At 35.7% G+C, this 25,756-nt stretch overlaps 1 protein-coding gene across 1 annotated transcript in view; it reads left to right on the top strand.

The window, feature by feature from the left end:
* Positions 1–25,756, top strand: part of LOC129834841 (multiple epidermal growth factor-like domains protein 11) — a 355,101-nt gene that overhangs the window by 281,727 nt on the left and 47,618 nt on the right. The window contains exon 13 of the mRNA XM_055900156.1: positions 975–1,077. Coding sequence (XP_055756131.1) covers positions 975–1,077 — 103 coding nt within the window. The remainder of the gene's footprint in view (positions 1–974; positions 1,078–25,756) is intronic.

The following is a 25,756-nucleotide window of genomic DNA, read 5'->3' as shown; positions in this document are numbered from 1 at the left end:
AGAGAAGAGCGGTAGAGAGCGAGAGGTAGAGAGACAGAGAGAGAGAGGTAGAGAGAGAGAGAGAGAGAGAGAGAAAGAAATCAAACAAATCACTTTGTATTTGTCACATGCGCCAAATAAAACTGGTGTAGACTTTACCGTGAAATGCTCGCTTACGAGCCCTTCCCAACGATACAGAATATAGTAACTCAAGAGGAATAAAATGGAATACACAAGACTAGAGCTATTTTTCGTAGCTGTTTACATTCCACCACAGTCAGAGGTTGGCACTAAGACAGCATTGAATGAGCTGTATTCCGCCATAAGCAAACAAGAGAACGTTCACCCAGAGGTGGTGCTTCTAGTGGCCGGAGACTTTAATGCAGGGAAACTTAAATACAGGCACTGAGCTAAAGGCTAAAGGACTCTAACCTGGAAGCTTATAAGAAATCCCGCTATGCCCTCCGAACCATCAAACAGGCAAAGCATCAATACAGGACTAAGATTGAATCGTACTACACCGGCTCTGACGCTCGTCGGATGTAGCAGGGCTTGCAAACCATTACAAACTACTACGAAGAGAAGCACAGCCGAGAGCTGCCCAGTAACACAAGCCTACCAGACGAGCTAAACTACTTCTATGCTCGGTTCGAGACAAATAACACTGAAATATGCATGAGAGCACCAGCTGTTCTGGAAGCCTGTGTGATCACGCTCTCTGCAGCCGATGTGGGTAAGACCTTTAAACAGGTCAACATTCACAAGGCCGCAGGACGGATTACCAGGATGTGTACTCTGAGCATTCGCTGACCAACTGGCAAGTGTCTTCACTCACATTTTCAACCTCTTCCTGTCTGAGTCTGTAATACCAACATGTTTTAAGCAGACCGCCATAGTGCCTGTGCCAAAGAACACAAAAAGCAAACGTATAAGCCTATATACAGTATATGAGTGTAAAGTTTATTTTGGTGTAATGTTAACGTTGCTGTTTTCAGGAGGGCACGTATGGAGAACAGTGTCGAGAGCAGTGTGACTGTATCCATGCCGATGGCTGTGACCCTGTGAGAGGCGACTGTCGCTGTCTGGCTGGATGGACTGGTGAGTTAGGCAGTAGTACTCCCTACAGTCTAACTAATGTTGTGCTCTCATGACAACGTACACACATTGTCATATAACTTGCAGTTTTTTGTTTGTTTATCTTCATATTTACATGAATAAAGATACTGGTGTGAATTGAATCCACTAATGAACCATCTGTAGCTGAGAAAGTGGACTCTGAGCAATAACCTGATGAATATGGAAGATGCCTCTTGATTCAGCGCTCGAGGGGGACATTACAGAGTCAGAACATCGAGACCAGTTTCAATGCTTTCTAGAAACTTCACAGAGAGAAGATCGATACATTCATGATATCAAAGGACGAATGTTTACGCCCCAAAAAATGTAAATACTTCACAAATGAATTCTGCAATTTGGAGTAGTATTTGATTTGTCTGTTCTGCTGATCGGTTCATTTCTCTTCCGTCTAATTACTAAATATGTTTCAGAATATCAAGTAATGTACATGAGTATTGTGACGCGTGTGGTTTTCGATGTGATCTACCAAAGCATTGGCTGTAGTCTGAGTTTCATGTCCTTTGGTCGTCTCGTGGACTTCCACATAGAGCCTAAAATATTTCACCTTGTGACGGGTGCAAAATGAGTTTACATTTACATTTACATTTAAGTCATTTAGCAGACGCTCTTATCCAGAGCGACTTACAAATTGGTGCATTCACCTTATGACATCCAGTTGCTACGTTGTTGATTATTTACAGTATCCACCACACATCCCTCCAGCTGCACGGCTTCAACCATGTTCCCAATTCACCACACACACCTGTTAGTAATGTTTTGTCATTTCATTAACTTCTCTGGGATATGGGCCACAAGCCAGTGAAAATGCAGAGTGCCAAATTAAAATATTTTCCTATAAAAATCAAACTATCATGAAATCACACATGAAAGACACCAAATTAAAGCTACACTTGTTGTGAATCCAGCCAACATGTCTGATTTCAAAAAGGATATACGGCGAAAGCACACCAAATGATTATGTTAGGTCAGTACATATCCACCAAAAAACACAGCCATTTTTCCAGCCAAAGAGAGGAGTAACAAAAAGCAGAAATAGAGATCAAATTAATCACTAAGCTTTGATGATCTTCATCAGATGACACTCATAGGACTTCATGTTACACAATACATGTATGTTTTGTTCGGTAAAGTTCATATTTATATCCAAAAATCTGAGTTTAGGCAGGACGCTACTGTCTCACTTGGCCAAAAGCCAGAGAAAATGCAGAGCGCCATATTCAAATAAATTACTATAAAAATCTAACTTTCATTAAATCACACATGAAAGATACCAAATTAAAGCTACACTGGTCGTGAATCCAGCCAACATGTCAGAATTCAAATAGGCTTTTCGGCGAAAGCAAACGATGCTATTATCTGAGTTAGCACCATAGTAAACAAAGAGAGAGAAACATATTTCAACCCTGCAGGAGCGACACAAAATGCAGAAATAAAAAATATAATTCATGCCTTACCTTTGACGAGCTTCTGTTGTTGGCACTCCAATATGTCCCATAAACATCACAAATGGTCCTTTCGTTCGATTAATTCCGTCGATATATATCCAAAATGTCCATTTATTTGGCGCCGTTGTACCAGGAAAAACACTGGTTCCAACTTGTGAAACTTGACTACAAAATATCTCAAAAGTTACCTGTAAACTTTGCCAAAACATTTCAAACTACTTTTGTAATTCAACTTTAGGTATTTTTTTACGTAAATAATCAATAAAATTGAAGACGGGATGATCTGTGTTCAATAAAGGATTAAAAAAATACTGTAGCCAGCTTTCTGGTCATGTGCCTCTAACAAACAGGACACAACAAGTGACCCTGATTCAAAATGGCCGTACTTCTTCATAACACAAAGGAAAAACCCTCAACCAATTTCTAAAGAGTGTTGACATCCAGTGGAAGCGGTAGGAACTGCAAGAAGGTCAATTAGAAATCTGTATTCCCAATGAAAATCCATTGAAAAGAGAAAAAAAGAATCTGAATGGTTTGTCTTCGGGGTTTCGCCTGCTAAATAAGTTATGTTATACTCACAGACATGATTCAAACAGTTTTAGAAACATCAGAGTGTTTTCTATCCAAATCTACTAACAATATGCATATCTTATCTTCTGGGGATGAGTAGCTGGCAGTTGAATTTGGGTATGCTTTTCATCCAAACGTGAAAATGCTACCCCCTATCCTAGAGAAGTTTTAACCAAGGACAACCCTAATAACAACAACAATAATAAGAACAATAATAGTAACAATAATAACACCAACAATAATAACAATAATAACACCAACAGTAATAACAATACTAATAATAACACCAACAGTAATAACAATACTAACACCAACAGTAATAACAATACTAATAATAACACCAACAGTAATACCAATAATAACACCAACAGTAATACCAATAATAACACCAACAGTAATACCAATACTAATAATAACACCAACAGTAATAACCTAACTAATAATAACACCAACAGTAATAACAATACTAATAATAACACCAACAATAATAACAATACTAATAATAACACCAACAGTAATAACAATACTAATAATAACACCAACAGTAATAACAATACTAATAATAACACCAACAGTAATAACAATACCAATAATAACACCAACAGTAATAACAATACTAATAATAACACCAACAGTAATAACAATACCAATAATAACACCAACAGTAATAACAATACTAATAATAACACCAACAGTAATAACAATACCAATAATAACACCAACAATAATAACAACACTGACACCAACAGTAATAACAATACCAATAATAACACCAACAGTAATAACAATACTAATAATAACACCAACAGTAATAACAATACTAATAATAACACCAACAGTAATAACAATACTAATAATAACACCAACAGTAATAACAATACTAATAATAACACCAACAGTAATACCAATAATAACACCAACAGTAATAACAATACTAATAATAACACCAACAGTAATAACAATAATAACACCAACAGTAATAACAATACTAATAATAACACCAACAGTAATAACAATACCAATAATAACACCAACAATAATAACAATACTAATAATAACACCAACAGTAATAACAATACTAATAATAACACCAACAATAATAACAACAATAACACCAACAGTAATAACAATACTAATAATAACACCAACAGTAATAACAATACTAATAATAACACCAAGAGTAATAACAATACTAATAATAACACCAACAGTAATAACAATACTAATAATAACACCAACAGTAATAACAATACTAATAATAACACCAACAATAATAACAACAATAACACCAACAGTAATAACAATACTAATAATAACACCAACAGTAATAACAATACTAATAATAACACCAACAGTAATAACAATACTAATAATAACACCAACAGTAATAACAATACCAATAATAACACCAACAGTAATAACAATACTAATAATAACACCAACAGTAATAACCTAACCAATAATAACACCAACAGTAATAACCTAACCAATAATAACACCAACAGTAATAACCTAACCAATAATAACACCAACAGTAATAACAATACCAATAATAACACCAACAGTAATAACAATACTAATAATAACACCAACAGTAATAACAATACTAATAATAACACCAACAGTAATAACAATACTAATAATAACACCAACAGTAATAACAACACCAATAATAACACCAACAGTAATAACAATACTAATAATAACACCAACAGTAATAACAATACTAATAATAACACCAACAATAATAACAACAATAACACCAACAGTAATACCAATAATAACACCAACAGTAATAACAATACTAATAATAACACCAACAGTAATAACCTAACCAATAATAACACCAACAGTAATAACCTAACCAATAATAACACCAACAGTAATAACAATACCAATAATAACACCAACAGTAATACCAATAATAACACCAACAGTAATAACAATACTAATAATAACACCAACAGTAATAACAATACTAATAATAACACCAACAGTAATAACCTAACTAATAATAACACCAACAGTAATAACAATACTAATAATAACACCAACAGTAATAACAATACTAATAATAACACCAACAGTAATAACAATACTAATAATAACACCAACAGTAATAACAATACTAATAATAACACCAACAGTAATAACAATACTAATAATAACACCAACAGTAATAACAATAATAACACCAACAGTAATAACAATACTAATAATAACACCAACAGTAATAACCTAACCAATAATAACACCAACAGTAATACCAATAATAACACCAACAGTAATACCAATAATAACACCAACAGTAATAACAATACTAATAATAACACCAACAGTAATAACAATACTAATAATAACACCAACAGTAATAACAATACTAATAATAACACCAACAGTAATAACCTAACTAATAATAACACCAACAGTAATAACAATACTAATAATAACACCAACAGTAATAACAATACTAATAATAACACCAACAGTAATAACAATACTAATAATAACACCAACAGTAATAACAATAATAACACCAACAGTAATAACAATAATAACACCAACAGTAATAACCTAACCAATAATAACACCAACAGTAATAACCTAACCAATAATAACACCAACAGTAATAACAATACTAATAATAACACCAACAGTAATAACAATACTAATAATAACACCAACAGTAATAACAATAATAACACCAACAGTAATAACAATACCAATAATAACACCAACAGTAATAACAATACTAATAGTAACACCAACAGTAATACTAATAATAACACCAACAGTAATAACAATACTAATAATAACACCAACAGTAATAACAATAATAACACCAACAGTAATAACAATACTAATAATAACACCAACAATAATAACAATACTAATAATAACACCAACAGTAATAACAATACTAATAATAACACCAACAGTAATAACAATACTAATAATAACACCAACAGTAATAACAATACTAATAATAACACCAACAGTAATAACAATACCAATAATAACACCAACAATAATAACAACACTGACACCAACAGTAATAACAATACCAATAATAACACCAACAGTAATAACAATACTAATAATAACACCAACAGTAATACCAATAATAACACCAACAGTAATAACAATACTAATAATAACACCAACAGTAATAACCTAACTAATAATAACACCAACAGTAATAACAATACTAATAATAACACCAACAATAATAACAATACTAATAATAACACCAACAGTAATAACAATACGAATAATAACACCAACAGTAATAACAATACTAATAATAACACCAACAGTAATAACAATACTAACAATAACACCAAGAGTAATAACAATACTAATAATAACACCAACAGTAATAACAATACTAATAATAACACCAACAGTAATAACAATACCAATAATAACACCAACAGTAATAACAATACTAATAATAACACCAACAGTAATAACAATACCAATAATAACACCAACAATAATAACAACACTGACACCAACAGTAATAACAATACCAATAATAACACCAACAGTAATAACAATACTAATAATAACACCAACAGTAATAACAATACTAATAATAACACCAACAGTAATAACAATACTAATAATAACACCAACAGTAATAACAATACTAATAATAACACCAACAATAATAACACCAACAGTAATAACAATACCAATAATAACACCAACAGTAATAACAATACTAATAATAACACCAACAGTAATAACAATACTAATAATAACACCAACAATAATAACAACAATAACACCAACAGTAATAACAATACCAATAATAACACCAACAGTAATAACAATACTAATAATAACACCAACAGTAATAACAATACTAATAATAACACCAACAGTAATAACAATACTAATAATAACACCAACAGTAATAACAATACTAATAATAACACCAACAGTAATAACAATACTAATAATAACACCAACAGTAATAACCTAACCAATAATAACACCAACAGTAATAACAATACTAATAATAACACCAACAATAATAACAATACTAATAATAACACCAACAGTAATAACCTAACCAATAATAACACCAACAGTAATAACAATACTAATAATAACACCAACAATAATAACAACAATAACTCCAACAGTAATACCAATAATAACACCAACAGTAATAACAATACTAATAATAACACCAACAGTAATAACCTAACCAATAATAACACCAACAGTAATAACCTAACCAATAATAACACCAACAGTAATAACAATACCAATAATAACACCAACAGTAATAACAATACTAATAATAACACCAACAGTAATAACAATACTAATAATAACACCAACAGTAATAACAATACTAATAATAACACCAACAGTAATAACAATACCAATAATAACACCAACAGTAATAACAATACTAATAATAACACCAACAGTAATAACAATACTAATAATAACACCAACAATAATAACAACAATAACACCAACAGTAATACCAATAATAACACCAACAGTAATAACAATACTAATAATAACACCAACAGTAATAACCTAACCAATAATAACACCAACAGTAATAACAATACTAATAATAACACCAACAGTAATAACAATACTAATAATAACACCAACAGTAATAACAATACTAATAATAACACCAACAGTAATAACCTAACCAATAATAACACCAACAGTAATAACAATACTAATAATAACACCAACAATAATAACAATACTAATAATAACACCAACAGTAATAACCTAACCAATAATAACACCAACAGTAATAACAATACTAATAATAACACCAACAATAATAACAACAATAACTCCAACAGTAATACCAATAATAACACCAACAGTAATAACAATACTAATAATAACACCAACAGTAATAACCTAACCAATAATAACACCAACAGTAATAACCTAACCAATAATAACACCAACAGTAATAACAATACCAATAATAACACCAACAGTAATAACAATACTAATAATAACACCAACAGTAATAACAATACTAATAATAACACCAACAGTAATAACAATACTAATAATAACACCAACAGTAATAACAATACCAATAATAACACCAACAGTAATAACAATACTAATAATAACACCAACAGTAATAACAATACTAATAATAACACCAACAATAATAACAACAATAACACCAACAGTAATACCAATAATAACACCAACAGTAATAACAATACTAATAATAACACCAACAGTAATAACCTAACCAATAATAACACCAACAGTAATAACCTAACCAATAATAACACCAACAGTAATAACAATACCAATAATAACACCAACAGTAATACCAATAATAACACCAACAGTAATAACAATACTAATAATAACACCAACAGTAATAACAATACTAATAGTAACACCAACAGTAATAACCTAACTAATAATAACACCAACAGTAATAACAATACTAATAATAACACCAACAGTAATAACAATACTAATAATAACACCAACAGTAATAACAATACTAATAATAACACCAACAGTAATAACAATACTAATAATAACACCAACAGTAATAACCTAACCAATAATAACACCAACAGTAATACCAATAATGACACCAACAGTAATACCAATAATAACACCAACAGTAATAACAATACTAATAATAACACCAACAGTAATAACAATACTAATAATAACACCAACAGTAATAACAATACTAATAATAACACCAACAGTAATAACAATACTAATAATAACACCAACAGTAATAACCTAACTAATAATAACACCAACAGTAATAACAATACTAATAATAACACCAACAGTAATAACAATACTAATAATAACACCAACAGTAATAACAATACTAATAATAACACCAACAGTAATACCAATAATAACACCAACAGTAATAACCTAACCAATAATAACACCAACAGTAATAACCTAACCAATAATAACACCAACAGTAATAACAATACTAATAATAACACCAACAGTAATAACAATACTAATAATAACACCAACAGTAATAACAATAATAACACCAACAGTAATAACAATACCAATAATAACACCAACAGTAATAACAATACTAATAGTAACACCAACAGTAATACTAATAATAACACCAACAGTAATAACAATACTAATAATAACACCAACAGTAATAACAATAATAACACCAACAGTAATAACAATACTAATAATAACACCAACAATAATAACAATACTAATAATAACACCAACAGTAATAACAATACTAATAATAACACCAACAGTAATAACAATACTAATAATAACACCAACAGTAATAACAATACTAATAATAACACCAACAGTAATAACAATACCAATAATAACACCAACAATAATAACAACACTGACACCAACAGTAATAACAATACCAATAATAACACCAACAGTAATAACAATACTAATAATAACACCAACAGTAATACCAATAATAACACCAACAGTAATAACAATACTAATAATAACACCAACAGTAATAACCTAACTAATAATAACACCAACAGTAATAACAATACTAATAATAACACCAACAATAATAACAATACTAATAATAACACCAACAGTAATAACAATACGAATAATAACACCAACAGTAATAACAATACTAATAATAACACCAACAGTAATAACAATACTAACAATAACACCAAGAGTAATAACAATACTAATAATAACACCAACAGTAATAACAATACTAATAATAACACCAACAGTAATAACAATACCAATAATAACACCAACAGTAATAACAATACTAATAATAACACCAACAGTAATAACAATACCAATAATAACACCAACAATAATAACAACACTGACACCAACAGTAATAACAATACCAATAATAACACCAACAGTAATAACAATACTAATAATAACACCAACAGTAATAACAATACTAATAATAACACCAACAGTAATAACAATACTAATAATAACACCAACAGTAATAACAATACTAATAATAACACCAACAATAATAACACCAACAGTAATAACAATACCAATAATAACACCAACAGTAATAACAATACTAATAATAACACCAACAGTAATAACAATACTAATAATAACACCAACAATAATAACAACAATAACACCAACAGTAATAACAATACCAATAATTACACCAACAGTAATAACAATACTAATAATAACACCAACAGTAATAACAATACTAATAATAACACCAACAGTAATAACAATACTAATAATAACACCAACAGTAATAACAATACTAATAATAACACCAACAGTAATAACAATACTAATAATAACACCAACAGTAATAACCTAACCAATAATAACACCAACAGTAATAACAATACTAATAATAACACCAACAATAATAACAATACTAATAATAACACCAACAGTAATAACCTAACCAATAATAACACCAACAGTAATAACAATACTAATAATAACACCAACAATAATAACAACAATAACTCCAACAGTAATACCAATAATAACACCAACAGTAATAACAATACTAATAATAACACCAACAGTAATAACCTAACCAATAATAACACCAACAGTAATAACCTAACCAATAATAACACCAACAGTAATAACAATACCAATAATAACACCAACAGTAATAACAATACTAATAATAACACCAACAGTAATAACAATACTAATAATAACACCAACAGTAATAACAATACTAATAATAACACCAACAGTAATAACAATACCAATAATAACACCAACAGTAATAACAATACTAATAATAACACCAACAGTAATAACAATACTAATAATAACACCAACAATAATAACAACAATAACACCAACAGTAATACCAATAATAACACCAACAGTAATAACAATACTAATAATAACACCAACAGTAATAACCTAACCAATAATAACACCAACAGTAATAACCTAACCAATAATAACACCAACAGTAATAACAATACCAATAATAACACCAACAGTAATACCAATAATAACACCAACAGTAATAACAATACTAATAATAACACCAACAGTAATAACAATACTAATAGTAACACCAACAGTAATAACCTAACTAATAATAACACCAACAGTAATAACAATACTAATAATAACACCAACAGTAATAACAATACTAATAATAACACCAACAGTAATAACAATACTAATAATAACACCAACAGTAATAACAATACTAATAATAACACCAACAGTAATAACCTAACCAATAATAACACCAACAGTAATACCAATAATAACACCAACAGTAATACCAATAATAACACCAACAGTAATAACAATACTAATAATAACACCAACAGTAATAACAATACTAATAATAACACCAACAGTAATAACAATACTAATAATAACACCAACAGTAATAACAATACTAATAATAACACCAACAGTAATAACCTAACTAATAATAACACCAACAGTAATAACAATACTAATAATAACACCAACAGTAATAACAATACTAATAATAACACCAACAGTAATAACAATACTAATAATAACACCAACAGTAATAACAATACTAATAATAACACCAACAGTAATAACAATACCAATAATAACACCAACAGTAATAACAATACTAATAATAACACCAACAGTAATAACAATACTAATAATAACACCAACAATAATAACAACAATAACACCAACAGTAATACCAATAATAACACCAACAGTAATAACAATACTAATAATAACACCAACAGTAATAACCTAACCAATAATAACACCAACAGTAATAACCTAACCAATAATAACACCAACAGTAATAACAATACCAATAATAACACCAACAGTAATACCAATAATAACACCAACAGTAATAACAATACTAATAATAACACCAACAGTAATAACAATACTAATAGTAACACCAACAGTAATAACCTAACTAATAATAACACCAACAGTAATAACAATACTAATAATAACACCAACAGTAATAACAATACTAATAATAACACCAACAGTAATAACAATACTAATAATAACACCAACAGTAATAACAATACTAATAATAACACCAACAGTAATAACCTAACCAATAATAACACCAACAGTAATACCAATAATGACACCAACAGTAATACCAATAATAACACCAACAGTAATAACAATACTAATAATAACACCAACAGTAATAACAATACTAATAATAACACCAACAGTAATAACAATACTAATAATAACACCAACAGTAATAACAATACTAATAATAACACCAACAGTAATAACCTAACTAATAATAACACCAACAGTAATAACAATACTAATAATAACACCAACAGTAATAACAATACTAATAATAACACCAACAGTAATAACAATACTAATAATAACACCAACAGTAATAACAATACTAATAATAACACCAACAGTAATACCAATAATAACACCAACAGTAATAACCTAACCAATAATAACACCAACAGTAATAACCTAACCAATAATAACACCAACAGTAATAACAATACTAATAATAACACCAACAGTAATAACAATACTAATAATAACACCAACAGTAATAACAATAATAACACCAACAGTAATAACAATACCAATAATAACACCAACAGTAATAACAATACTAATAGTAACACCAACAGTAATACTAATAATAACACCAACAGTAATAACAATACTAATAATAACACCAACAGTAATAACAATAATAACACCAACAGTAATAACAATACTAATAATAACACCAACAATAATAACAATACTAATAATAACACCAACAGTAATAACAATACTAATAATAGCACCAACAGTAATAACAATACTAATAATAACACCAACAGTAATAACAATACTAATAATAACACCAACAGTAATAACAATACCAATAATAACACCAACAATAATAACAACACTGACACCAACAGTAATAACAATACCAATAATAACACCAACAGTAATAACAATACTAATAATAACACCAACAGTAATACCAATAATAACACCAACAGTAATAACAATACTAATAATAACACCAACAGTAATAACCTAACTAATAATAACACCAACAGTAATAACAATACTAATAATAACACCAACAATAATAACAATACTAATAATAACACCAACAGTAATAACAATACGAATAATAACACCAACAGTAATAACAATACTAATAATAACACCAACAGTAATAACAATACTAACAATAACACCAAGAGTAATAACAATACTAATAATAACACCAACAGTAATAACAATACTAATAATAACACCAACAGTAATAACAATACCAATAATAACACCAACAGTAATAACAATACTAATAATAACACCAACAGTAATAACAATACCAATAATAACACCAACAATAATAACAACACTGACACCAACAGTAATAACAATACCAATAATAACACCAACAGTAATAACAATACTAATAATAACACCAACAGTAATAACAATACTAATAATAACACCAACAGTAATAACAATACTAATAATAACACCAACAGTAATAACAATACTAATAATAACACCAACAATAATAACACCAACAGTAATAACAATACCAATAATAACACCAACAGTAATAACAATACTAATAATAACACCAACAGTAATAACAATACTAATAATAACACCAACAATAATAACAACAATAACACCAACAGTAATAACAATACCAATAATAACACCAACAGTAATAACAATACTAATAATAACACCAACAGTAATAACAATACTAATAATAACACCAACAGTAATAACAATACTAATAATAACACCAACAGTAATAACAATACTAATAATAACACCAACAATAATAACAACAATAACACCAACAGTAATAACAATACCAATAATAACACCAACAGTAATAACAATACTAATAATAACACCAACAGTAATAACAATACTAATAATAACACCAACAGTAATAACAATACTAATAATAACACCAACAGTAATAACAATACTAATAATAACACCAACAGTAATAACAATACTAATAATAACACCAACAGTAATAACCTAACCAATAATAACACCAACAGTAATAACAATACTAATAATAACACCAACAATAATAACAATACTAATAATAACACCAACAGTAATAACCTAACCAATAATAACACCAACAGTAATAACAATACTAATAATAACACCAACAATAATAACAACAATAACTCCAACAGTAATACCAATAATAACACCAACAGTAATAACAATACTAATAATAACACCAACAGTAATAACCTAACCAATAATAACACCAACAGTAATAACCTAACCAATAATAACACCAACAGTAATAACAATACCAATAATAACACCAACAGTAATAACAATACTAATAATAACACCAACAGTAATAACAATACTAATAATAACACCAACAGTAATAACAATACTAATAATAACACCAACAGTAATAACAATACCAATAATAACACCAACAGTAATAACAATACTAATAATAACACCAACAGTAATAACAATACTAATAATAACACCAACAATAATAACAACAATAACACCAACAGTAATACCAATAATAACACCAACAGTAATAACAATACTAATAATAACACCAACAGTAATAACCTAACCAATAATAACACCAACAGTAATAACCTAACCAATAATAACACCAACAGTAATAACAATACCAATAATAACACCAACAGTAATACCAATAATAACACCAACAGTAATAACAATACTAATAATAACACCAACAGTAATAACAATACTAATAGTAACACCAACAGTAATAACCTAACTAATAATAACACCAACAGTAATAACAATACTAATAATAACACCAACAGTAATAACAATACTAATAATAACACCAACAGTAATAACAATACTAATAATAACACCAACAGTAATAACAATACTAATAATAACACCAACAGTAATAACCTAACCAATAATAACACCAACAGTAATACCAATAATAACACCAACAGTAATACCAATAATAACACCAACAGTAATAACAATACTAATAATAACACCAACAGTAATAACAATACTAATAATAACACCAACAGTAATAACAATACTAATAATAACACCAACAGTAATAACAATACTAATAATAACACCAACAGTAATAACCTAACTAATAATAACACCAACAGTAATAACAATACTAATAATAACACCAACAGTAATAACAATACTAATAATAACACCAACAGTAATAACAATACTAATAATAACACCAACAGTAATAACAATACTAATAATAACACCAACAGTAATACCAATAATAACACCAACAGTAATAACCTAACCAATAATAACACCAACAGTAATAACCTAACCAATAATAACACCAACAGTAATAACAATACTAATAATAACACCAACAGTAATAACAATACTAATAATAACACCAACAGTAATAACAATAATAACACCAACAGTAATAACAATACCAATAATAACACCAACAGTAATAACAATACTAATAGTAACACCAACAGTAATACTAATAATAACACCAACAGTAATAACAATACTAATAATAACACCAACAGTAATAACAATAATAACACCAACAGTAATAACAATACTAATAATAACACCAACAATAATAACAATACTAATAATAACACCAACAGTAATAACAATACTAATAATAACACCAACAGTAATAACAATACTAATAATAACACCAACAGTAATAACCTAACTAATAATTACACCAACAGTAATAACCTAACCAATAATAACACCAACAGTAATAACAATACTAATAATAACACCAACAATAATAACAATAGTAATAATAACACCAACAGTAATAACAATACTAATAATAACACCAACAGTAATAACAATACTAATAATAACACCAACAGTAATAACAATACTAATAATAACACCAACAGTAATAACCTAACTAATAATAACACCAACAGTAATACCAATAATAACACCAACAGTAATACCAATAATAACACCAACAGTAATAACAATACTAATAATAACACCAACAGTAATAACCTAACCAATAATAACACCAACAGTAATAACCTAACCAATAATAACACCAACAGTAATAACAATACCAATAATAACACCAACAGTAATAACAATACTAATAATAACACCAACAGTAATAACAATACTAATAATAACACCAACAGTAATAACCTAACTAATAATTACACCAACAGTAATAACCTAACCAATAATAACACCAACAGTAATAACAATACTAATAATAACACCAACAATAATAACAATAGTAATAATAACACCAACAGTAATAACAATACTAATAATAACACCAACAGTAATAACAATACTAATAATAACACCAACAGTAATAACAATACTAATAATAACACCAACAGTAATAACCTAACTAATAATAACACCAACAGTAATACCAATAATAACACCAACAGTAATACCAATAATAACACCAACAGTAATAACCTAACCAATAATAACACCAGCAGTAATAACAATACTAATAATAACACCAACAATAATAACAATAATAACACCAACAGTAATAACAATACTAATAATAACACCAACAGTAATAACAACAATGATAATAATAATAATAATAATAATAATAATAATAAAATTAATACTAGTAACAATAATAATAACAATAATAATAACACTAATAATACTAACAATAATAACACTGGCAATAATAATAATAACGATAATAATAATACAAGTAACAATAACAGTAACAATAATAACAATAATAATAATACTAGTAACAATAATAACAACAACAATAATACTAGTAACAATAATAACAATACTAGTAACAATAATTATAATTATAATAACAACAATAACACTGGCAATAATACCAATAATAACAATAATTATAATTATAATAACAACAATAATACTACCAATAATAACAATAATAATACTGCTAATATTAACAATAATAATACTAATAATAATAACAATAATAATACTAATAATAAAACCACTAACAATGATAGCAATACTTACACCAATAATACCAACAATAATAACAATACTACCAATGACAATACTAACAATAATAATACCTCCACGAATAATACTCCCAGTAGTAATATTAGTAATAACAATAATAATTATAACACTACTAATAATAATAATGCTACTAACAATAATAATAACAATCATATTAATAACAATAATAATAACAATAATAATAATAACAATACAAATAATAATAATACTACTAACAATAATAATAACCATAATATTATGAATAATACAAATAATAATAACAATAATAATAATAATAATAGCAATAACAATAATAATAGATGGCCATGAGTCTGTGAGCCGTCAGTCTGTCCATTGCATCATGAGACTCTGCAGGGTTTCAGTCAGAGCCACAGTAATGAATGAGAATCATGGCCGGTCTGATGAGGCTGGTGGCTCTGATGAGGCTGGTGGCTCTGATGTCAAAGTCACAGCATTTGAGGGTGAAGGAGGTTTAGGATCATTAGAAAGAGTATTATCTGCAGAATGACTAATGGATGGGGGTGAGAAGGACAGTTGGAGAGGAGAGGAGAGGAGAGGAGAGAGGAGGAGAGGAGAGGAGAGAGGTGAAAAGGAGAGGTGGAGAGGAGAGGAGAGGTGGAGGAGGAGATGAGAGAATATGAGAGCAGAGGGAGGAGAGAGTAGGATAGGAGAGGAGAGGAGAGAGTAGCAGAGGAGAGGAGAGGTGGAGAGGAGAGGAGAGGTGGAGGAGGAGAGGAGAGGATATGAGAGCAGAGGGAGGAGAGGAGAGAGTAGGAGAGGAGAGGAGAGAGTAGCAGAGGAGAGGTGGAGGAGGAGAGGAGAGGATATGAGAGGAGAGGAGAGGTGGAGGAGGAGAGGAGAGGATATGAGAGCAGAGGGAGGAGAGAGTAGGAGAGGAGAGAGTAGCAGAGGAGAGGAGAGGATATGAGAGCAGAGGGAGGAGAGGAGAGAGGTGGAGAGAGAAGCTCCCTGTCCTGCACAGTGCTGTGTGCTATTGGGACTGCATGGTATGTCACAGGGTCCCTGCTCCACACTGGTGTGTGTGTGTGTGTGTGTGTGTGTGTGTGTGTGTGTGTGTGTGTGTGTGTGTGTGTGTGTGTGTGTGTGTGTGTGTGTGTGTGTGTGTGTGTGTGTGTGTGTGTGTGTGCGGGAGAGGAGAGGAGAGGAGAGGATATGAGAGGAGAGGAGAGGAGAGGATATGAGAGCAGAGGAGAGGATATGAGAGCAGAGGGAGGAGAGAGTAGGAGAGGAGAGGAGAGGATATGAGAGCAGAGGGAGGAGAGGAGAGAGGTGGAGAGAGAAGCTCCCTGTCCTGCACAGTGCTGTGTGCTATTGGGACTGCATGGTATGTCACAGGGTCCCTGCTCCACACTGGTGTGTGTGTGTGTGTGTGTGTGTGTGTGTGTGCGAGAGGAGAGGAGGAGGAGGAGGAGGAGGAGGAGAGGAGAGGATATGAGAGCAGAGGGAGGAGAGAGTAGGAGAGGAGAGAGTAGCAGAGGAGAGGAGAGGATATGAGAGCAGAGGGAGGAGAGGAGAGAGGTGGAGAGAGAAGCTCCCTGTCCTGCACAGTGCTGTGTGCTATTGGGACTGCATGGTATGTCACAGGGTCCCTGCTCCACACTGGTGTGTGTGTGTGTGTGTGTGTGTGTGTGTGTGTGTGTGTGTGTGTGTGTGTGTGTGTGTGTGTGTGTGTGTGTGTGTGTGTGTGTGTGTGTGTGTGTGTGTGTGTGTGTGTGTGTGCGTGCGTGCGTGCGTGCGTGCGCGCACTCTTTCTAGAGTGCGTGTGCGATTCCCTGTCCCTCTCTACCATTAGGACTGCTGTATGGGGGTCAGGGACAGGGATGGATGTCAGAGGAAGGATCAGGGTCATCTCTGGACTGTTTAGAATCCCAACGGGGAATGGCTGCAGTATCACGACAGACTGAGGTGAAGCCGGGACCCCAGGGCTGATTCATGTTTAGAATCCCAACGGGGAATGGCTGCAGTATCACGACAGACTGAGGTGAAGCCGGGACCCCAGGGCTGATTCATGTTTAGAATCCCAACGGGGAATGGCTGCAGTATCACGACAGACTGAGGTGAAGCCGGGACCCCAGGGCTGATTCATGCCTGGAATACAACTGACAGGATGGTTCTCTTCTCTCCTCTGGATTTCATCAACACTCTGGGGTCCTGAGTGATGAGGGGCTGCCCAAAGATAATGCCTGAAGAGAGATCTAGTAGGGCTAGATGGATACAGGACGATAACATTCCGGAGGAAGAAAGAGGAATTTGGGGATTGGATAGCAAAGCTGTTTTAAAGTGAAACACTACCTCCTCTGGTGAAATGCACTGTGCTTAGGTGTGACATTTCAAATGAATTAATATGAACAGGTGTTTTGTTGTTGTCCCGCTGTGAGAAGCCCTCAAGGTTTTCCAATGGCAGACAGCATAACACTCAGCAGAAGATCACTGCCTCTCCTGTGAAAGAGCTCTCTGAGTTTCTGAGTACTGTCATTATGGATGGTCTGTCTGAGTACTGTCATTATGAATGGTCTGTCTGAGTACTGTCATTATGAATGGTCTGTCTGAGTACTGTCATTATGAATGGTCTGTCTGAGTACTGTCATTATGAATGGTCTGTCTGAGTACTGTCATTATGAATGGTCTGTCTGAGTACTGTCATTATGAATGGTCTGTCTGAGTACTGTCATTATGAATGGTCTGTCTGAGTACTGTCATTATGAATGGTCTGTCTGAGTACTGTCATTATGAATGGTCTGTCTGAGTACTGTCATTATGAATGGTCTGTCTGAGTACTGTCATTATGAATGGTCTGTCTGAGTACTGTCATTATGAATGGTCTGTCTGAGTACTGTCATTATGAATGGTCTGTCTGAGTACTGTCATTATGAATGGTCTGTCTGAGTACTGTCATTATGAATGATCTGTCTGAGTACTGTCATTATGAATGGTCTGTCTGAGTACTGTCATTATGAATGGTCTGTCTGAGTACTGTCATTATGAATGGTCTGTCTGAGTACTGTCATTATGAATGGTCTGTCTGAGTACTGTCATTATGAATGGTCTGTCTGAGTACTGTCATTATGGATGGTCTATCTGAGTACTGTCATTATGAATGGTCTGTCTGAGTACTGTCATTATGAATGGTCTGTCTGAGTACTGTCATTATGAATGGTCTGTCTGAGTACTGTCATTATGAATGGTCTGTCTAAGTACTGTCATTATGAATGGTCTGTCTAAGTACTGTCATTATGGATGGTCTGTCTGAGTACTGTCATTATGGATGGTCTGTCTGAGTACTGTCATTATGAATGGTTTATCTGAGTACTGTCATTATGGATGGTCTGTCTGAGTACTGTCATTATGGATGGTCTGTCTAAGTACTGTCATTATGAATGGTTTATCTGAGTACTGTCATTATGGATGGTCTGTCTGAGTACTGCCATTATGAATGGTCTGTCTGAGTACTGTCATTACGAATGGTCTGTCTGAGTACTGCCATTATGGATGGTCTGTCTGAGTACTGTCATTACGAATGGTCTGTCTGAGTACTGTCATTATGGATGGTCTGTCTGAGTACTGTCATTCTGAATGGTCTGTCTGAGTACAGTCATTCTGCAGCTCTCTGGGAACAAACAGAACTATCTCCTCTCATCTCCTCTCAAGGTTTTGTCTTTCTAAGGATGTGTTCCTTTCCACTGTGCTTTTGTTTGCTGTTTGAGGCCGGGTTACTGTTGTATTGACAAGAAAGAGAGAGGAGACACACAATGATGAATTCTATCTAACCTGTATCTTACTGCTCTCCTCCAATAGAGAGTTAGCAGAAGGGTCTCCATCCCTCTACCCATCCCTCCATCCCTCTACCCATCCCTCTACCCGTCCCTCCATCCATCTACCCATCCCTCTAACTATCCCTCTACCCATCCCACTAACTATCCCTCTACCCTTCCCTCTACCCTTCCCTCTAACTATCCCTCTACCTATCCCTCTACCCATCCCTCTACCAATCCCTCCCTCTCTCTACCTATCCCTCTACCCATCCCTCTACCAATCCCTCCCTCTCTCTACCCATCCCTCTACCCATCCCTCCCTCTCTCTACCCATCCCTCTACCCATCTCTCCATCCCTCTACCCATCCCTCTACCCATCCCTCTACCCATCCCTCCATCCCTCTACCCATCCCTCCCTCCATCCCTCTACCCATCTACCCATCCCTCTACCCATCCATCCCTCTACCCATCCCTCTACCCATCCCTCTACCTATCCCTCTACCTATCCATCTACCCATCCCTCTACCTATCCCTCTACCCATCCCTCCCTCTCTCTACCCATCCCTCTACCCATCCCTCCCTCTCTCTACCCATCCCTCTACCCATCCCTCCATCCCTCTACCCATCCCTCTACCCATCTCTCTACCCATCCCTCTACCCATCCCTCTACCTATCCCTCTACCCATCCCTCCCTCCCTCTACCCATCCCTCTACCCATCCCTCCCTCCCTCTACCCATCCCTCTACCCATCTCTCTACCCATCCCTCTACCCATCCCTCTACCCATCCCTCCCTCTCTCTACCCATCCCTCTACCCATCCCTCCATCCCTCTACCTATCCCTCTACCCATCCCTCTACCCATCTCTCTACCCATCCCTCTACCCATCCCTCCCTCCCTCTACCCATCCCTCTACCCATCCCTCTACCTATCCCTCTACCCATCCCTCTACCCATCCCTCCATCCCTCTACCCATCCCTCTACCCATCCCTCCATCCCTCTACCTATCCCTCTACCCATCTCTCTACCCATCCCTCTACCTATCCCTCTACCCATCCCTCTACCTATCCCTCTACCCATCCCTCCATCCCTCTACCCATCCCTCTACCCATCCCTCCATCCCTCTACCCATCCCTCTACTCATCCCTCTACCATCCCTCTACTCATCCCTCTACCCATCCCTCTACCCATCCCTCTACTCATCCCTCCCTCCATCCCTCTAACTATCCCTCTACCCATCCCTCTAACTATCCCTCTACCCATCCCTCTACCCATCCCTCTACTCATCCCTCTACCCATCCCTCTACTCATCCCTCTACCCATCCCTCTACCCATCCCTCCATCCCTCTACCCATCCCTCTACCCATCCATCCCTCTACCCATCCCTCTACCTATCCCTCTACCTATCCCTCTACCCATCCCTCTACCCATCCCTCTACCCATCCCTCTACCCATCCCTCTAACTATCCCTCTACCCATACCTCTACCAATCCCTCTAACTATCCCTCTACCCATCCCTCTACCTATCCCTCTACCCATCCCTCTACCCATCCCTCCCTCCATCCCTCTACCTATCCCTCTACCCATCCCTCTACCCATCCCTCTACCCATCCCTCTACCCATCCCTCCCTCCATCCCTCTAACTATCCCTCTACCCATCCCTCTACCCATCTCTCTACCCATCCCTCTACCTATCCGTCTACCCATCCCTCCCTCCATCCCTCTACCCATCCCCCTACCCATCCCTCCCTCCATCCCTCTACCCATCCCCCTACCCATCCCTCCCTCCATCCCTCTACCCATCCCTCTACCTATCCCTCTACCCATCCCTCTACCCATCCCTCCATCCCTCTACCCATCTCTCTACCCATCCCTCTACCCATCCCCCTACCCATCCCTCTAACTATCCCTCTACCTATCCCTCTACCCATCTCTCTACCCATCCCTCCATCCCTCTACCCATCCCTCTACCCATCCCTCTACCCATCCCTCTACCCATCCCTCTACCCATCTCTCTACCCATCCCTCTACCCATCTCTCTACCCATCCATCTACCTATCCCTCTACCCATCCCTCCATCCCTCTACGTATCTCTCTACCCATCCCTCCATCCCTCTACCTATCCCTCTACCCATCCATCTACCCATCCCTCTACCCATACCTCTACCCATCCCTCTACCCATCCCTCCATCCCTCTACCCATCCCTCTACCCATCCCTCCATCCCTCTACCCATCCCTCTACTCATCCCTCTACCCATCCCTCTACTCATCCCTCTACCCATCCCTCTACCCATCCCTCTACTCATCCCTCCCTCCATCCCTCTAACTATCCCTCTACCCATCCCTCTAACTATCCCTCTACCCATCCCTCTACCCATCCCTCTACTCATCCCTCTACCCATCCCTCTACTCATCCCTCTACCCATCCCTCTACCCATCCGTCCATCCCTCTACCCATCCCTCTACCCATCCATCCCTCTACCCATCCCTCTACCTATCCCTCTACCTATCCCTCTACCCATCCCTCTACCCATCCCTCTACCCATCCCTCTACCCATCCCTCTAACTATCCCTCTACCCATACCTCTACCAATCCCTCTAACTATCCCTCTACCCATCCCTCTACCTATCCCTCTACCCATCCCTCTACCCATCCCTCCCTCCATCCCTCTACCTATCCCTCTACATATCCCTCTACCCATCCCTCTACCCATCCGTCTACCCATCCCTCCCTCCATCCCTCTACCCATCCCCCTACCCATCCCTCCCTCCATCCCTCTACCCATCCCCCTACCCATCCCTCCCTCCATCCCTCTACCCATCCCTCTACCCATCCCTCCCTCCATCCCTCTACCCATCCCTCCATCCCTCTACCCATCCCTCTACCCATCCCCCTACCCATCCCTCTACGTATCTCTCTACCCATCCCTCCATCCCTCTACCCATCCCTCTACCCATCCCTCTACCCATCCCTCTACCCATCCCTCTACCCATCTCTCTACCCATCCCTCTACCCATCCATCTACCTATCCCTCTACCCATCCCTCCATCCCTCTACCCATCTCTCTACCCATCCCTCTACCCATCCCTCTACCCATCTCTCTACCCATCCCTCCATCCCTCTACCCATCCCTCTACCCATCTCTCTACCCATCCCTCTACCCATCCCTCTACCCATCTCTCTACCCATCCCTCCATCCCTCTACCCATCCATCTACCTATCCCTCTACCCATCCCTCCATCCCTCTACCCATCCCTCTACCTATCCCTCTACCCATCCCTCTACGTATCTCTCTACCCATCCCTCCATCCCTCTACCTATCCCTCTACCCATCCATCTACCCATCCCTCTACCCATCCATCTACCCATCCCTCCATCCCTCTACCCATCTCTCTACCCATCCCTCCATCCCTCTACCCATCCCTCTACCTATCCCTCTACCCATCCATCTACCCATCCCTCTACCCATTCCTCTACCCATCCCTCCCTCCATCCCTCTACCCATCCCTCTACCTATCCCTCTACCTATCCCTCTACCTATCCCTCTACCCATCCCTCTACCTATCCCTCTACCTATCCCTCTACCTATCCCTCCATCCCTCTACCCATCCCTCTACCTAGCCTTCTACCTATCCCTCTACCTATCCCTCTACCTATCCCTCCATCCCTCTACCTATCCCTCTACCTATCCCTCTACCTATCCCTCCATCCCTCTAGCCATCCCTCTACCTATCCCTCCATCCCTCTACCCATCCCTCTACCTATCCCTCTACCCATCCCTCTACCCATCCCTCTACCTATCCCTCTACCCATCCCTCTACCTATCCCTCCATCCCTCTACCTATCCCTCCATCCCTCTACCCATCCCTCTACCCATCCCTCTACCTATCCCTCCATCCCTCTACCCATCCCTCTACCTATCCCTCTACATATCCCTCTACCTATCCCTCTACCCATCCCTCTACCTATCCCTCTACCTATCCCTCTACCTATCCCTCTACCCATCCCTCTACCTATCCCTCTACCTATCCCTCTACCCATACCTCTACCCATCCCTCTACCTATCCGTCTACCCATCCCTCCCTCCCTCTACCCATCCCTCCCTCCCTCTACCCATCCCTCTACCCATCCCTCCATCCATCTACCCATCCCTCTACCCATCCATCTACCCATCCCTCTACCCATCACTCTACCCATCCCTCTACCCATCCCTCTACCCATCCCTCTACCCATCCCTCTACCCATCCCTCTACCCATCCCTCTAACTATCCCTCTACCCATCCCTCTACCCATCCCTCTACCCATCCCTCTACCTATCCCTCTACCCATCCCTCTACCCATCCCTCTACCCATCCCTCTACCCATCCCTCTACCCATCCCTCTACCCATCCCTCTACCCATCCCTCTACCCATCCCTCCCTCCATCCCTCTACCCATCCCTCTACCCATCCCTCTACCCATCCCTCTACCCATCCCTCTACCCATCCCTCTACCCATCCCTCTACCCATCCCTCTACCCATCCCTCCATCCCTCTACCCATCCCTCTACCTATCCGTCTACCTATCCCTCCATCCCTCCCTCCATCCCTCTACCCATCCCTCTACCCATCCCTCCATCTCTCCATCTCTCCACCTCATCTCTGCGGTACGTAGGAGTTCCAGTCTAGATTCCTCTGGTCTTCATAGACCCAGCAGGTTATAGACAGATCTGTTTTATTAATGATGTTATAATGGCTGAAGCCCACTCACATATTCTCTCTCTGTTCTGTCAGAGCAACTTCTAATGAGTCTGGAACAGAGGGGACAGCTTGGAAGAGTGTGGAGTTCTGG

Source organism: Salvelinus fontinalis, chromosome 35 (genome assembly GCF_029448725.1).
Source record: "Salvelinus fontinalis isolate EN_2023a chromosome 35, ASM2944872v1, whole genome shotgun sequence".
Classification (NCBI taxonomy): Eukaryota; Metazoa; Chordata; class Actinopteri; order Salmoniformes; family Salmonidae; genus Salvelinus; species Salvelinus fontinalis.
Note: the sequence above shows the minus strand (reverse complement) of the source record. Positions and strands in the feature narration are given on the sequence as shown.